The sequence below is a fragment of the Lygodium microphyllum genome, chromosome 2 (genome assembly GCF_053477565.2).
Source record: "Lygodium microphyllum isolate KBCC chromosome 2, Lygodium_microphyllum_v1.1.10, whole genome shotgun sequence".
NCBI classification, from domain to species: Eukaryota; Viridiplantae; Streptophyta; class Polypodiopsida; order Schizaeales; family Lygodiaceae; genus Lygodium; species Lygodium microphyllum.
In genome coordinates this window covers 54,822,753-54,841,284 of record NC_141136.1, presented here as the reverse complement: position 1 = coordinate 54,841,284, position 18,532 = coordinate 54,822,753, and the positions used below count along the sequence as shown (strand labels likewise).

At 41.3% G+C, this 18,532-nt stretch overlaps 1 protein-coding gene across 1 annotated transcript in view; it reads left to right on the top strand.

Annotated features, from left to right (window-relative positions):
• The window catches only part of LOC148039756 (transcription factor bHLH155-like), a 62,889-nt gene extending 48,593 nt beyond the window's left edge, over window positions 1-14,296 (top strand). Inside the window, exons 8-10 of the mRNA XM_087693644.1 lie at window positions 12,035-12,142; window positions 12,229-12,354; window positions 13,701-14,296. Coding sequence (XP_087549770.1) covers window positions 12,035-12,142; window positions 12,229-12,354; window positions 13,701-13,862 — 396 coding nt within the window. The 3' untranslated portion in view covers window positions 13,863-14,296. The remainder of the gene's footprint in view (window positions 1-12,034; window positions 12,143-12,228; window positions 12,355-13,700) is intronic.
• The last annotated feature ends 4,236 nt before the right edge of the window (window positions 14,297-18,532 follow it).

Here is an 18,532-nt window from a genome sequence, read left to right as displayed (position 1 = left end):
TCTTCTTTCAATCGCCTTGTTTGCAGGCTGCATTTATGCTCCAGTTGGTTGCATTTCCATTTTTGGCTGATGTTTTTACTTATTCACTATATTTAATGCTTGCCTAATTTGTGTTTTGCCGTACAGCTCCTGCCTATACTGCATTCAGTGCTGGGTGACATATTTTCGGCTATTATTTATGCAGATTTTTCTGATTTTAGCATTGAGATTTTTGTGATCCGTATGCATCCATTGCGTTGTGAACTTTGTAGTGCATTTTGTGCTGTTGGTTGGTTGTATTCTCTCTCTCCTCCTCTTCTTTCCTATTCTTCTATTTCTATCTTCAGATGGCTCCTCCTTTTGTTCCATTGATGACAAATTACATGGCCATGATTATCTTACATGGAGTGATGTTATGAAAGATTGGCTTGTGCAGAAGCAGTTATGGTATGTTATGTTTGGAGCTTGTGAGCGTCCTAATGCTCTTCGAGTTGATTTTGACAAGGATAACTATGAAGAAGTTGTGCTTACACAGGATAATGATGATGCTCATACTTATTTTACTCTTTTTCGATGTATCTCTAAAGAAGTCATTCTAGCAATCACCTCCTGCAGGACTACTCCAAAGATTTGGGTGAAGCTTCAGATGTTGTACGAGACTCATTTACCTATGCATGTTGTCACTCTTTATGGACAGCTCTAGTAGATGAAGTTCAAGTTGAAGGATACTATTCGGTCTTTCTTATATTGTGTCACATAGGTATAGGACTTATATTGTGTCACATAGGTATAGGACCAGCTTTGATACATGCAGTCCGCCTTTCTAGAGGCTCATCTTGTGGGGACTGTGCTTTACAAGCTTCCTTCGGAGTTTGATGGAGTAGCCAATGCTTTGAGGGCTCAAGTGTCATCAACACCTATTAGTTTTCTACAGATGTCCTCGATGCTCCTTGAGCATGAGATGTCTTTATGGTTACAGGGGAGGCTTTCATCGCAGTCTGGTGGTTCTAGTGAGACCTTTATAGCTTGAGAGAGGGGTGATAGGAAGAAGAAGTCGAAGTGTTATCATTGTGGTAAGAAAGGACATTTGCACAAGTATTGCAAAGAGTTAGCGGCTTCGAGGAAGAAGAAGGGGAAGAAGTAGCAACAAGATACAGATTATGACTCAGATCCTCCGGCCAAGGCCAAGGCATGGATAGGGACATCTTCAAGTCGCGGGAAGGGCTTGGTAGCCACTGCTTCTACTTTCTTCTGTAGGTGATGTGGTCATCTCTTACAACTCTTAAGTGCCAAAGAGGGAGTGTGAGTAGGTGGTGAGGTGGCGTAAGTATCACCATAGGTTCTATTGGAGAGAGGGAGGCAATGCTAATGCCTACGAGCTAGTGACTCACTATTGTACATGTCATTCTTGTGTTTGGTATATGGATTTCATTTTCTGAGCATTTTTTTGAGTTCTCTTCTTTGGAGTGTTCCTCTATGTTTTTCTCTTTTGTCCTTGTGTCCAGAAGTTTATTTTGGCATCTATTTATGCTTCCATTGTTGCATCCACTTCTGACATGTTGTCCCACACTAAGATTGATCAAAAGGTGTTTGAGCCATACACATTCCAATGTAGCTGTAAATGCTGCTCTATATCTAGCTTCATACCTAGATGTAGTGGCCATTGTAGACTGCTTCTTGCTCAGCCAAGAGATACATGAACTACCAAGCATGAAATAATTACTGCTAGTGGACACCTACATATCCAGCCCAGTCTCATAGTTTGTGAATGCATGCAATCAAAGAGAAGTGCCTTTAGGATAGAAAAGGTCCAATGTCTAAGTATCTTTAAGAGAGCAAAAGACATGTTTGATTGCTTGCTAATGTGTAATACTAGGGCTGTGCATAAAGCATGCCAATTGAGAGAGCCCAAATTGAATATCTGTCCATGTATTGCACAAATACAATAGGCAGGCACCAGCTCGCTGATATAGAGAAGCATTAAATTGATCTCTTGCATCCTCAAGTGTAAACTTGTGGCCTATCTCAACTGGAGTAGATAGGTGGGCTTGCATGTGAAAATGCTCAAGGAGTTGTCCAATATACTTAGATTGTCGCAAAACAAGTCTTGCATCTAAAAACACTCAAGGAGCCGCCCAACGTACTTAGGCTATCACAAAACAATCCCCCCTTACTGGTGGTAAACTGTATACCAAGATAGTAGTGCAAGTGGCCAAGGTCTATGACATCAAATGCATCATGCATACTGAAATTTAGCCTTAAGGCTGCAATCTGCGTCTCATGAAGTCTAGTCAACATCATATCATCCACATAAAGAATTGTGAACAATCGAACGTGCAGAGTAACCCGTCTCTTGCAGGACAATGCAATCAAAGCATGTGTTTAGGCATCTCTCCCATCCGATCTTAATTGATCAGCAGTGGGAGGTGTGCTAGGAGCTTGAGCAAAAGACCCACTCGTGACAGTGGATGAATTGGATGAACTTGCAACATTTTGTGCAACGGGGCTTGTAGGCCTAACATTTGAACCAGGTATATAACCCCAAGCAACCAAAACATGCTTCATCATGTATGCCTACTTTAGGTGATTTTTGCCATCTCATTTGTTGGAGTCCCCAAACATGTTTAGCAAGTCATTTTGGCTTGCCATTGCTTGCTGTCTACAACTGAATTTTTGTAACAATGTCTGCCAAATGTGTATTTGGAGGTGCAGTAGTATGAAAAGACAAGGAAAAGTTTAAACGGCTGCCAAATGTGTACTTGGAGGTGCAATAGTATGAAAAAACAAGGAAGATTTTAAAAAACTTACTATTTTATGCATATTTGGCAGTGTTGACGAAGAATTGGCAGCTGAAAAGGCTTCAATCTCCTTGAATGTTGGTGTAGGTGATGAAATTGACCTCCATGTTCATGGATTTAGACAAATTTTGCAAAAGCCCCAAATTTATTTGATGAAATTTGGTGAAATTTGGGATTGAATGTGAAAAGCCCCAAATTTTTTGCATGAAATTGGGCAATATTGTGCACCAAACACAAAATCCCCAAAATTTTGGTGAAATTTGGGGGTTTTGGACAAAAGCATCAAAATTTTTTGAAGATTTTTGGTGGAAGTTAATGTTTGTTGCTGAAAAATCCACAAATTTTGTGCCTATGGGGAGGTTGCACATGAACAAGGATTTGTGGGACTCAAAAGCTGATTAAGGATTAGTAATTAATGATGTTTAGAACATGGAAAGTATTGGGCCTTTTTAAAAAAAAGTGGTGTAGGTTGTTGGGGACTGCTTCGTCACACATACAGGCTGTTACATAGCAGAAACAACATGCAGTTTGTTGGCTATGGCATGGGGACTATTGGTTGTAGGTGCTGGAGTTGTTCATCACATGTGTGGTGCAAGTGACAGGGATGCGTGATCAATCGGGCAGGTGGAAGACCAAATGCATTAGATGGAAGACTAGGTGACACATTGGCAGATGTCGGGACAGGCTGACGATAGGTAGTAGCAGCATCAAATCTGGAAGACTAGGAACCAGTCCCCCTCTTTGTCAAGAAACAATCCATTGTGAACATGAACGTCAATCCCAACTCCAAGATTTAAAAACCTGCTAGATTTCAGGTGATGCATTAGGGCATAGCTCTCTTTGAATCATGTGCACTTGTATACCTATATAGATAAGGCCCAATTGCTTCACCTCACCACCCTCTCACACTCCTTTGGCACTAGAGAGTTGTGAGGGATGAATGCATCACCAACATGAGAAAGCAATAGCAGGGGCAGCCATGCCCTTCCCCTTTTGGCCAAAAGGGTGAATCCGTCAGTGCCTTGGCCTTCGCATTTGCTGGAGGATCTAAGACAGAGTTGGAGGATTATGAGGATTGTCAGAGGAGCCTGTATCTTGCTGCTGCTGCTTCTTCTTCTTCCGCAATGTTGCTAGCTCCTTGTATTCCTTGCATAGGTGTCCCTTCTAGCATTGGGCTTCTTCTTCTTCCAATCATCCCTCTTTGAAGCTGCAAACGCCTTGTCATGGCTACCATACCAGGATGGAAGCCTTTCCTATAATCACAAGCTCACGCTCAAGCAACATGGAGGATATATGAGTAAAGCTACTTGTGCTGATGATGTTTAGACATGTAGAGTGTTGGCTAGTCCATTAAACTTTGGAGGGAGATTATAGAGTACAATCCCCATGAGGGAGCCTTTGTAAGCGCAGATTGCATGTGTCGAAGCTGACTGTGGATGTGTATAATGCAAAGTAGGAATAATTGGATGGTGTCCTTCGGCTTGAACTTCATTTGTTGGAGTTGACCATAGAGGGTCATAGCTCGCTGTCAAAAGACGACGTACAAGAGAGATAGTAGGGTTTGCGGGGAGGAACACGGAGTGAACTCGGCAAACATGGAGAAGAGAAGAGAAGAGAGAAGAAACTCTGATGAATGAAATGATGAAGTTCTGAATCATGGAGTGAATGTGATACAAGGGAACAAGGGTGCTGTAGCAGAAGGAAGATGATGAAGACAGCCACAAACCACGAACCACAATGTTCTCCTGAAGGGGTGTGAGGGCGGTGGAGAGGCTAGAGAGAAGAGGTGACAGACTGAATGAATTAGCTGTAAAGAATGAGTGAGAGAGTGGCCTATAAATAGGGCATAGTTAGTCTAGGGTGGCTCCCCTTTTTGGGGCTGCAAACCCTAAATGCAAAACACAAAAATGCAAAAACGCAAACAGCGGGTAAAGGGTTTCTCAACACCCCCTCTTAGGCCCAAAAAGGGGAATAAGAGAAGAGTGAGGCGGAGATGCAATGCTACATGTTGAAGAATGCTCATGCCATAGGTGCCACTTGGAAAGTGTCCCTCTTGGGAAAATTGTTCACTTGCCCAAGCTCCCTAGTACAAAGATGATGAAAACATGCAATGCATAGGAGGAATGTCGGACTTTGTGTGGATTCGAGAACCATGAGGATATGCCCGTACTTGATCTCAGGAGTTGGCTCCATACTGACCAAGTGACCAAGGCAAGAAGAGGAGAAAGAAGATGTAGTGGATACCTAAGATCCAAGATTTCCACCTGAAAAGGAACTTGTAGTAAAGAGCAGTAGACAGAGTGAAATGGAAAACTCGAAACTCAACCTCGGGAGAGAAGCCACTAGCTCCATGCATCTATGCAAGAGCGAATATGAAGGCCTCGTCACCAAGTTGCGGCTGAACTTCCAAGGCCTCGATCTAGGTAGATCCTCGAGATCCTGGGAATTAATAGGTGAGATGACTATTGGAAGGAAGCCACCCCATCCAAGGGTAGAAGAAGAAGGTAAAAGGCCTTTGCCAGGGTGTGTGAAGGATTGAGTGGTGGGTGGGGATCCCCTTTGAAACTGGAGAAATAGCAGCCTCCTTTGAAGTCGTAGTAGATGTAGATGCCCCCACGAAGGGCAAAGAAAGATTAGCCCCCTCTGAATCCTCCTCTGAGGTAGATAGGGAATCCAAAAGCTCATGGATCACGGTCTTCGAAATGTCTGAGGATGAAGGAAGTGCTGCTGGTTGTGCCGAAGAAGGTATCTGGGGTGGTGAAGAACGCTTAGAGTTTGCCTCTATAACTTGGGTAGGCGAGGGTGAAGGGTGGGGCTCAGATAGAGCAATGAGTGAGCAATAGTCGCTGCTTCTCAATGGAGTAGGCGAGGGTGGGGCTCAGATTGAGCAATGAGTGGGCAATAGTCGCTGCTTCTCAATGGAGTGGACCGGGAAGCCGAAGAAGAGGAAGGAGTCAAGCAGTCATTGTCTCTCGAAGGAGTGGAGTGACGAGGAGATGGTATTAAACAATCATTGTCGAAGTCAGCAAGCATCGGTAGTGTGTCCGGTGATGCCATAGTAGGAGCACCCAGTAGTCTGGCCGTCTATTGGTAAAGAAGCCATGGGTAGCAATGTGCCTTGCTGAAGAAGGAAGAGGTCAGCCATGAACCATGAACTGCAATGTCCACCTCAAGGGATAGGAGGGCAGTGGAAGGGCTGGAAGTGAGATGTCAGTGAGAGGAGGATGCGACCAGTAGTAAGAGGTTGCAACCACTAGAAAAATGCAGGTGAGGAGAGAGAAATACTAAAACGCATGAAAAACCAGCAACAACAATCAACATGCTAAAATCAGCTCCGAACAGTGTGCGATAGGCTGGAAACAGGTGCCAAACTGTTGTAGACAGCAATGGCCGGCTTGGACCACGATTTGCTCTGTGTCCGGGGTGTGAGCAGCAAGCTGAAATACTTGAAATCTGCAAAAACGAGATTGTTTTCTGAATAGAGAGTGATCAGCAACAGTCGCTTTGCTGTAAATAGCTGCAAACTGCTGGTAGAAGGCTGAAAACAGGCGCCAAGACTGTAGATGGCAGCAAGGGACAACCGAGACTGCGATGTCCTCTGCAAAAGGGTTGGGCACCAAGCTGAAAACACCTGAATCCTGCAAAAACGAGATTTTGATGCAACGGAAGAAGAAGAGAAGTGGATGCCGGCACTGGTCTTTGCCGTCACTGGAATGGAGGATCTTTGCCGTTGTTTGAGCAAATCAAGCTTTGATACCACGTCAAAAGATGACGTACCATCGAGACAATAGGGTTTGCGGGGAGGAATGCGGAGTGAACTCGGCAAACATGAAGAAGAGAAGAGAAGAGAGAAGAAACTCTGATGAATGGAATGATGAAGTTCTGAATCATGGAGTGAATGTGATACAAGGGAACAAGGGTGCCGTAGCACAAGGAAGATGATGAAGACAGCTATGAACCACAAACCACAATGTCCTTTGAAGGGGTGTGAGGGCGGTGGAGAGGCTAGAGAGAAGAGGTGACGGATTGAATGAATCAGTTGTAAAGAATGAGTGAGAGAGTGGCCTATAAATAGGCACAGCTAGTCTAGGGTGGCGCCCCTTTTTGGGGCTGCAAACCCTAAATGCAAAATGCAAAAGCGTAGAAAACGCAAACTGCGGGTGAAGGGTTTCTCAACACTCGCATGGTCAATGGAGCCTCAAACAACATTTGTAACTTCTGCTACACATTTAAAAGTTGTTTGACAAGAGGTAATTGCCAGAAGGACCTGCATTTCTATCAAAGAATGTGGAATATGCACATGTATCATCCATGTCCCATGTGAGAATTGCTTCCTCATAGTTGTTGTGGTCCCAATCATTTGGAAGAGGATCTAGAATTCGAGAATGCACAATACCTTCTGAAACCACTTACCACAAGCACTTTTATGCAAAAAATGCTTGAAGGAATCAAGACGATGAAGCTTATCATCAGTAGAATAGTAGGGAGGTGCCATGGGAGAGAATAAGTGTCACGTGAGGACATGTCTTTTTATGCTTAGCTTTGGCATTGGTGCATATGTGAGGTGCACATGTGAAGTGCAAAGTTAGTTGACTGACTGTGAATACCTTAGTGACCCAAGTGATTAGTGGGTGACATTGGCAAAAGGTTGTACAAAGTTTGGGGAGGTACTTGTGGGCGCTTGGTCTTAGTTTGGGTCTAGGCCATTATTTGGGCCATTAAATGTCCAATGGTGACATTGGGACTAGGCATTAACTATGTAATTAATGCTAGTTCTAGGCCAAGTAATGTGTGGGACAATTAAATGTTTAGTAGGGGTTAGCACAATTGATGTGAATGGGCACTAGCCAGCTCTTGGGCAGGGTCAAATGGTTTAATTAATTAAATTTCAGAAATTAAATTCTGAAAATTAATAAAGTAAAGCTGGAAATTACCTTTGGAAAGCTGCTAAGTGGCAAAACAGGCTGCCACTTGTCAAAACGTCCCGTGCAAACTAGAGAAGGGCCCTTTGGGGGTTGATTGACGTGTTGAGGGAGGAAGGAGCAGCCATGGGATGAGCTTTGAGGGAGGCAACAGCTGATTGCGCAACGCGAGAGGACAAGGGCAGTCAGTTTCTTCTCTGCCAGTTGCACTAGAGTTTTACTCCCCCTTGAAGTTGTTGGTGCCATGAGAATTGCCATCAAAGCTATCAATCAACGATACTTCTTTCAGCTGATCTTCTCTTGTCTACCAATCAGGCCTCAGCAGTTCTCAACTAATTCCAGCTTGCGGTGAAGAGCAATTGCAGAAATTGTAGCAGAAATCAGGGTTTCCACGGACACTTTGGGATTTGTGCCCAATTACTAAAGACCTAGAACTTAGGGTAACAGCTCAAGGCAATATATTTGCAGCTGAACCAAGGGATAAACTATTCTTAAATTATCCTAGCTTGCATGCAAGAGATTGCGACCCAATCTGTGCTTAGATTGTTGTACTATCAAGGGGAAAATTGTGCCCAAGCAATGCTAATCATTCATGACAGCCCATTTTGTTGAATTTGAAGAGGGATCAGCCTATAACTCTTTGTACTTCAAGTTAGAGCAATACAATTAAAGAAATATTGCACTTGCACCTCACATGTGCAAGTCACATTTGCACATTTGGTTGACTTTTAATCAAATGCTAAGCAAAGCATTAAAATTCCACGTCCTCATGACACTAGTTGTAATCCTAACCCTAGTGTCACTTGGTGTTTAGGGAGCGAAAACTGTGTTTAATGACCTAGGGCACGGCCATCTTCTAGCATCACCTCCCAGCCCCATCCCGTCCCTGTACTATCCTAGTCCCATCCCCATGTTACAACCCCCTCTCATGGTGACACAGGATGGCAATTCTTCCGTCTCTATCCTTGTTCCTATTCCTGTCCCCAGCCCCAAAACCCATCCCATGTTACTATGTTAATGACAATTCAAATGTGTAGGGAGCTCGGCACATGGATCAAAGGGCATCAATGCATAGACCATGAGATAGCCTACAATTGCGGACTCCCCTCTTTGAGGAAGTTGGTTATCTCTTGGCAATGGAACCTTGAAATTGGCCTTCGGTAAGTTAAAGGAAAATGAAATCAACTTGCAAGCACTTAATCTTAAAACTGAAATCCAGCAACAGAAAACCAAATAGAACAATGGAACTAGAGTGGTCCTACATCTGGATGTAAAGAAAGATTGCCCCTAGAGATAAACCACATTCTAATGACATTTCACTATTGGAGGTGTTGTTCTATTGCTTACACAATGTCTGTAGTATTGATCATTGTGTTGGATCTCTTGCTTTTACTGATCAGAGCTTATTTTTTGTCTTGTGTCTTTTATCTGTTAGCATTGTGCTTGTTGAGCATCTTGTGGCTTTGTGTATGCCTTGTATTGGCGCATTTGCTTGGGCACTTTTAGGTCATGTTTATGGGCACCCACTTATGTGAGGGCGGCCTACTTATGTGGCTTGTGGCTATACACATGAACCCCCTCTCTCCCTCTTGTTTAATTTCATGATCAATGCTTGGAGAGCTGGGGGATGAGAATGGTAATGTTGGTATGGTTCTTGTGTGCTGTTGTGTCTCTTTGCTTATTATAGATGAGTTGCTCGTGATCTTGCACTCGTCTTTCTTATCATGTCCATGTTCTTGACACTGTTTTGCTTCTACTCTTTTGTGGATTCTCACATGGTAACAGTTTTCAATGTTGGGAGTTATGCTTGCGTTTGAGGCTGCTATGCTGACACCTGACCTTGTGTGTCATTGCATTTGACTTTGTTTACATTTACGCTGCCATGGTGACATGTTTGGCTGCTTCTCTGACCTGACTGACAGGTGTCAGTGGCAATTTCTCTATCCATTGGGTTTGGGTTTGACCCAGCCTGTGTTTTTGCTTGTGGTCATGATCACTGCACTTACACTTGCAGTCATATATTACTGACATCGTTTATGTGCATGGGATGCTTTTGTCACATGTCGCTGTTGTCATCAGTTTGATTTTCAGCATCATCCTTGCATCATTGACAACTGGCTGCCCCCCTTGCATCAACAGTTGTCACTTGGTTGTGTTAGCAGTTGCTTTGTGACATTTCAAACTGAAGTGTTTTGACTTTAGCCATGTTCAAACTTCATATTGCTTAACAGCTGTTTCTGCGCGTTTCTTTGTATGTGCAGTATTTTGACTAGTTTGACTAGTGTTGTGTACAGTTGACATTGTTGTTGGCTCTTTTCTCCTCCTGTGATCCGAGGTACCTCTGATTCACTATCTTTTTGCACATCATTTTTCCCTATGTTATTTCAATTTGATATATTTTGTGTATTGAGAATGTCATGGGTTTTAACTTTTATGTAATCTTGTATTGGACGTCTGTTAGCACACTTTTATTTTGTGCGTTGAGCATCTCATGGACTTAACCATTCATGATTCGAGAAAATATACAATAACAAATCAATGATATGCAACCAATCAAGCTATGCTTCACACAAAAATAATGTATGCATTGAAGAATCGTGCCTAGCCTATCTACATGTGCTCATGTGTTATGCAATATGCAAACAAAATTCCTTGATTATTTAAGATCCTTATCCTCACCTCTCAACACTCAACAAGAAATATCAATCTCTGCTCCACCCACCCAAAATCTCACAGTCACTTAGGAAAAACGATGGTCCTCAAGATATTGACCAAGAAATAGCCTGTCTCACAATTGGCGGCGTCCTTCACGACCCTTGAACTCATCCAACCACCTTTCCCACTCAACCAGAAGTTCCTAACTTGGTGATGATCTATCCCAATTCTTGTGCGTGTAGAAAACTGTGCGTGCTCAATGAAGGTGCTCTCTTAGATGCGTGTACAACTAAGCTTTACTGTATATAGGTGTAGCGGGTCTCATGCCGTGCAAGTGCTCAACGATGGTGAAAAATGTACATAAACCCAACCCATGGCATGGAAGTATTTGAAAGATCAGGAGACGACCCTCGAGTGCAGTGTACTAACAAGTGCAATGTGAAGTGCTTACGAACCCATAATCCCTATGATGTGCAAAAGTCTCGACAAGAAAACAAACTTGTTCCACAATGTTCAACAGCTATTGGCAATCTCCAGAGATAACCTTGTCCAAAAAAATACCAAACTCGACTAAGGCTATCAAGTTTCCACACTCAACAAACCCAAACAAAATGACACAAACAAATCCTAAGCTAGATAAACACAGGAAATTCAACTACGAAACGCCAACACAAACTGTCACGCAAACAACCAAGCTAACAAAAACCAAACCTAACTATAGTTTGACTAGGTGTTTTCAGTTTTCAGAAAAATGCTATTGAGACATTTGTTAGCACACTTTTAGGGAAGCCCACTTTGTGGCTTCTGGCCATATATGAGCCCCCTCCCTTCCTCTTGTTTATCATGGTCAATGCCTAGAGAGTTGGGACAGGAGAGGTGGAGTCTTGTGGAGCTTCCATGTTGGTATTGCTCTTTTATACAGCTGCATCTGTTCCTCATATCTTGTGTTCTTGTCTCTCTTGTGAATTCTGTTCTGTTTCTGCCCTGTTGTGCATTCTCACATTACCTTATGCAACTGACATTGCTGATATAATAGACAGGACACTCAAACACAGTTAGCTGTTTCATGTCAACTTTTCCTGTAACTCCTTATTTCCTTGGATTTATCTCAACCATTTTATGTGTCCATGCATGGATTATTGCACTTCTAACAAATATGCTGGTTATTGGTAAATATGAATGTCTCTCGTACTTTCTGAAAGGCATGTGATTGTATGAGTCCAGATAGATTGACGCACATATAATGCTATAATACAGGTAGTATAGAGCATGAAGGGAGTTGAAAGTTAAACAAGCTTTTAGCTTAGTAAGGTCAAGATTTGTTTAGGTGAAATGACAATAAATAACTTAACACATACAGAGAAAACCATTTAGAATTTTGATTGTAATCTTTAACAGGCCTCTCAAACCTTGTTTTTTCAAAAAGAAAGTATTTCTGTCCATGAAGCAGTTGCTTGTCCTATAATAGCAAAACAAGCTAGTACTATTAAAAAGCACAGAACAGTTTGCACAATCTGGAGAGTGTGAGAAAAAAATTAAAGTAGGTAGCTGAGTGGGTTTTGAACTGTTCTACTTGCTCTTAGTATCAACAATATATTGAGCATGGGCTCACATTTGCTCTCTCAATCTCTGAGAGGCTTTAAATTTGGGTTCCAATTAACCAACAGAATGTATATGCAGGATGATGTGGAGAATGGGGCAAGCTGGGCGCTGGAATTGGATGGCCATGAGACTGGGTGTCCCATACTTGTGAAGGACTTGAGTCAACCTCGTCAGATGCTTGTAGAGGTATGCTATTCTGCATCTAAGCCACTTACAAAACTTGCTTCAGGTTCTGGCTTTCTCTGTTCCAAACTAATAAAATTTAGTTTCAGATGATTTGCGAGGACAGGGGCCTCTTTCTAGAGATAGCAGATATTATTCGCAGCCTAGACCTGACTATTTTGAAAGGTGTCATGGAATCACAGAAAGGCAAGATCTGGGCTCGATTTGTTGTTGAGGTAAAGGTCTGTTGACATGTGCTCAAGAATTTTACAGTCTCTTGTTAAGGTAAAATGATAATCCTCTGTAACAGATGAGGATTATTTGGAAGAAAAGTGTCTATGGAATCTGAACTAAGTTCAAAACTTAATTTCCAGTTATGCACTTCTTTAGTACTTATCACTTGACATACAAGAACCCCTGAATTTATATTCCATGCACTGGATGTTTGACAGTATTGCTTTGACACACACAATCTTGCTAGGGGCAGTGTGCAATCCACTACTCTAGGCACAGGTGAAACAGGCCCAAACACTGGCACTGTTTGTGGGTGTGCACTGTCCTGCTTGCAACCACGAGGTAATGGAGCCTAACAACAATATGCAAATGCCACAATGATGGACATGCAATCCTGCTACTTGCTGCAAAATTGCTGAAGATGGGATTTGATGGCTGGCAGGGCCATGTAGCTGCATGTGGTTTGTCTGACTGGTGCCAGAGAGCAGGCTGATAAGTTGGTCAGTGTACCAGTCCAATAGTTTTCACATTATCTGGCCTGGCCAGAGTTATCGAGAGACGTACTTGATGTATAGATTGTTTCCCATTATTTGGGAATGGATCTTACCATTGGTGAAGATTGGATTATTCCTATATTTTCCTCAAAGTAGCAACGTCTTTTGTCCATTCTAGTGCAAGGGTGTTTTGTGAGGGAGAGTGAGTGTTATATTTAGGTCAGAGCTTGAGTTGATGGTAGGAAGGGTGACAGTGCCTAGATTTCAGGCAACATTGAAGGGAAATTCTGAACCTACATTGTGCATCGATGCATTTGCATTCTTATGAGACTCTATACTCTTTACAGTTTTCTATGTATGCTGTCTTGCTGATATTGACATTGCTTGCGGGAACATAATGGGTTGGTTGGTGCTTTATCTTAGAGACTGGTTTGGAAAACCTGCACTAGGGAGATCCTAAGCTACGTTATTTGATTAAGGAAATGTGATGAAGCAAAGACTGAGATTATGAAACAATGTCATGCAAGTATTTGTGGAGGTCATAGAGGGATCGTCAGCATCTACAGGCTCTGGAAAGACATTATTTCTTCTGGCCTAGTCTTTGACAGGAATCTCCCGAGTCCTGCCTAACCAACCCCCCTTTTCAACAAAGACCTCTGTTTTGCTTCAGCTCCTTTCAATTAAGGAAACTGTTTTGATGGTGGACGAAAATAAGGAATAAGCCAACATGCCTGTAAAATTTTGTTCATTCTCTGCATTTTCTTTTGGTTTTAGAACATTGTAGACTTGATGAAATGTTTTCATGTTATAAAGTCTTGATTCAATAAATTTGACAATTTTGTCTGGTGATACAGGCAAACAGGGACGTACATCGAGTTGATGTTTTGTTGTCATTGATACAGCTCCTTCATCTCGATAAAAACAACAGCAGCTCTTCAATGACCTTTACAAACCAGCCAGGTTCAATCAGGCCCCAGCAAGGATTTGATATTCAACCTTCATCCTTCTCGTCTTGATGTTTGCAGAATGACTCTTTGTAGGGGGATGTCCTATGGCTGAAGCTTCTGCTTGTGATGCCATGAGTGGGCCCTATCTAGACCTTGAAAGTCCACCATGATCAAGTCCATTGATGCAAGATAATTTTGCATCGTATTTCCATAGCTGTCTAGTTCTCTGTCTCTTCTCTCAATGACGTCCCAAGTTCTTCTGGCAGGACACATAATGGCAGATTAAACAATAACTCCTTGTGATAACACTGTTTTCTTTCAATAGCTTATGTATCCCATTCTGCAGCGCGCTTGGGCTCCAACCTCACCCATCTCAGTGTATTCAGTTTTACCCCCAACACTGGCTTTTCAGCCATTTGGATTCTGTAATTTGTGTGTAATTTCTCTGCTCGAGAACATGTAATGAGATTGGCTTCCATAGGGTGCTGGGACCTGTCAAATAAGTGTCATTAGTATGTAGCTACTAGTTTTCTGTTCAAAAGGTCCAGCATAGATATCCATATAGATAAGTTATTCTCTTTTGTTGGATGATATGCGTCCCTTTGGGTGGCATGGAAAGGCCTCATGGTTCAGTCGATCATGGTTATATGTTGAATGTATGGAGTTCAGCAGGCAATTGGGTTCCTTATGCCTGATAATTACCTGACTTGTTTTGTGCTTTAAAGATATCCACTTTGTGGAGTTACAAAAATGGCATTAAAATGCTAAATTCAGGTTTGCGTTCCTGTAATTTGGTCTGGTAGATACTACTTTTCCCTGTGGTTTGCAGTGTTGTGACAATCTTGGGAACAGAAGAACAATGGTCTGCAATGTTGATGTCAAAGGAGGTGATGGAGATATAATTTGCATTGGTGATGGGTCTGCTTTCTTGTGATCTGTTTCGTGCAATTCCATAGCTTACAGCAAGCTAACATGGATTGAATGCCAAGGTCAAAGTAGCAATATTACTGATGAGAACGCACCGTAGCAATACATGAATGTGCTTATGGATAGGTTTTGAACCCCTTTTAATTGTGAAGTCACAGAGTACTTAACAATTGGAATACCTAGAAGTTGGGGAGTTTTGGTATCTTTGAAGATTGCAAGCTGGGATATAGAGAGGACCTTTGAAACTGTATAAATGTCAATAGACAGTAAAGTGGTTGCTAAAGAATGATGGTAAATGGCAGGGACAAGTTATCCTCTATGTGGTGACAGTGTGCACATGAGGAAAGACCCCTTGTTTGTTTTAGGGAATGTATACAGCCTTCTTTTTGGGCAGCTGGGTAAGGCCAGTGTTGAAAAATTATGGTTCTGGAGTTTGTGCTAGCTCAGTGGCCTGAGTACCTTGCCTGGTTAATCTTAGGCAAGACAGTTAATTAAGGTCTTCTCTTTTTAGGCCCTGGCCCCAGGGTCTTGGGCATGCTGTTTATGATTGGCTCTAGTGTTTCTATGCTCATGGTTTATGGGTCGATGAGGCTGAGAAGTTCTGGGGCAAAAGCTCCCTTACATGGCATCTACTGCAGCGCAGCTCTCTGCTATAATCAGGAAGAAAAAGAGTGTTCATTGGGATAGCCATAATGCGTATTCACATAAAATTTTTGGAGCATGTCTGGAGTCAGTGCCACAACTTGCACAAGAGCTTCTGATAACCATTTTAGCTTGGTCTGGCTGACCATCGTTGCAAATTCTGTTACAGAATTGAGCCAGCCACATACTGTACCTTGTATCTAACTTTTTGACACTTTGTAAAGGACCAATTTGATCTTAAGATATGCCCAAAGTGGTTGTAACAAATGACTGCACGCATCCTCATCCTCTTGATAGCATGAGTTAATTTAGAAACTGAAATGCAACATAAACATCAGCAGTAAATTCTGTACGTTAGACGCCAAGTGCCAAAACTGTATTTCCAAAAGAGGTATAAGAGCATTGAAGAGAGGTATAAGTTCATTGGCTATAGTATTTGGAAAAAATCATGTAAGCTGAATTGGACAAGTGAAGAACTATGCCTGAGGGATGTTGAAGTCTATTTTCATCTAATCACTTGCAGTAGTTTAAAGCATTGGTATGTGGGATTTATGTGTTTTTACAACTCTTACTTGAACAATAGTAATACTAGAAGAAGCAATAGAGGTTATGAGCTAGAGCAATGCTGGTTACTACAGAAATTGCAAGACATTTTTCTTACAAAAGCCATCAGCATGCAACAACTCTGATTTCACTGAGATTGCATGCAAAAGTCTATTTTGTTGAACTAATAGGTCTTCCCCATGTTACAGAAAATTGAGCATGTTAGATGCTTATTCAACAATCCTTGGCACTTTATGAATCCTCATTTTAGGTTTGGTACCATTTGGACTATGTGCCTGCAAGTTATGAAGCTTAGAAGTTGAATTGCTGCACAAAACAACATGCAGGAATTTTAGACAGTAGTCTGAACAGAGCGAAAATCGAGGTACCTACTCTAAAATTAGGAAAATGTTTCTTTTGTAGAGTTGTAGCATAGCTTGTAGGCTTTGACTTCATTGAATAATGTTTTTTGATTTCCAACAAAAGTTATGTGCAGATTCAACCTGTCAATACTATATATAGCAGCCTATTTGTGATCAAGTTTGATATATGTGGTCATTGGATTTGGACACCTAAGAGGTCATGATTGTGATAGTGTGTAGGGTTTAAGTTGTTCCTGAGACTTGTGATCCTTGGCTTTTCTTCTATAGTGTTGGCTTGGGGTTGATAGAGACCGGCCATTGATTCATCTACCAATGTGATGACAATGTTAGCATTTCATATCACAAAAAATGGTTATGTAAACAGTAAGGCGGCTTGCCTAGATAGAAAATGCAAGTCTGTTTGCTATAAATGACATGTTAGCAAAACACAACTAGGAATGAGTTAAGATGCTAGAGATGACTGAGATGTTGGGCAGTTTGTGAAATAGTGAATCACAAGGTGGAAATTGAAGTAACTATAGGGAAAGACCACAAACAACTAGGCAAATAATGTTATGGAGAAAAACATCTGTAGTATCAGCCAGAAATAGGTCACTTACATAGACCGACATTGTGGCCAACAAAATGAAGTGGAGATGATGAAGATGTTGCAGAAAGAGTGTTTCCACTTAGATTGCCTTCTGTAGAAGACCCTGTGCACAGATGGGTAGCACTCCAAAGAATCTCCATGAGCTAGGAATGTTCTTTCCATGGTCAATGTGTTTAGTCAGTCCTTGAACTGTCTCACTTTGATAATGATTGTAGATTCATCTAAAGCTTTCTTATCATGGGATAGAAAGAAAGCATATGGAGGCATATTCTTAACAAGAGAAGGGAGAGCAGGGCTATATAAGCACTACAATGCAATGTAAAAGTGATAACATTAAGAAATTTAAAGATTCTCTTGTGGAGAAGATCACTTTACTTTGATGCTAATGAGACATGATCTACTTCGTTCGTCTATCTGTATAGTAAAATCTTGGCTATCAAGTATATTTGATGTGCCAATAAGTTGGAACTCAAACTATTCATTGCTCTTTACAATACATTCGGTACCTTGATTAGTTATAAACAATTCATGGACACCATAGAATTGAAATACATGAGCAAGAAAGCTTGTAATAAAGCTTTCGTGCATCAATATGAATTAGAGATATGAACTTATAGCCTATATCATGGATATGTTTCAAATTCTCCTAAAGAAAAAAGGAAGAAAGATAAGTTTGTGTATTACTACTTTTCTTCTCCATTTAGTGGTGCCTAAATATTGATGGCCTAATTTTGTTGGATGAATCTTGATACTAATCTCAAGATTACAAGGCTCCTTGCACCATATGAAATGAGTAGAATGTTGATGTTTATGCAAGTGCGAACCTAGAGGTGTTCACAATGATGAAGGTTTGGAAGCTTTCTATATGTATACATGAACAATTTGTATTATCTAGACCGGAGACCAAAGGCACAATTTGACAAATCGGGAAAAACTAGCCACAAGAACATTGAAGAGAGACTCTCATCTATATGAAAGCCGAAAATTCATGAATTTAAAACTCAAAATCAAGGTATCAACTATGATTGATTTGAAATTTTCATTTCTAGCAACAATAGAGATCCTCAATCCTTATTTGATGAGATTTGAAAATGGGCTCAAACATTGTAGTAGACTACTACTGAAATGTATACCTATAAGTATACTCCAATGCCACAAATACAAACCAATGGATTGACACCATAAACTATCCTCATTCCAAGTATTCCAAGTGAACAAAAATGACAACAATGTAAGTCTCTTGCTAAGATAAGCTAAGATTGAATGCTTAGTGCAATTATGTATCCTCAAAAGTAAATAACACACCAAACCTTATTGTGCTTGGTACCCAAAACACTCGCATCATATTGTTGGACTATTAAATCATGTTGAAAACATGTCGAGGATCTATTATAAACAATGGTTGTGCTTATCCAAAGTGAAAATTACTTCTAATGCCTATTAGTCTTACAAGACCAACTAGCTTTCGTGATTCAATTGTAGTACCATTTTTTTGGTTTGATAGCTTTCACTAAGATGTTCAAAACTACAAAAACCTTGCTACAAAATGATATATAATCAACACTCTTTCTCCTAATTTGATGATCAACAAGATGTTATTAAAATTGAAACCCAACTTTTTTCATTAATAGTAAACAATGTTATATGCAAAAGGA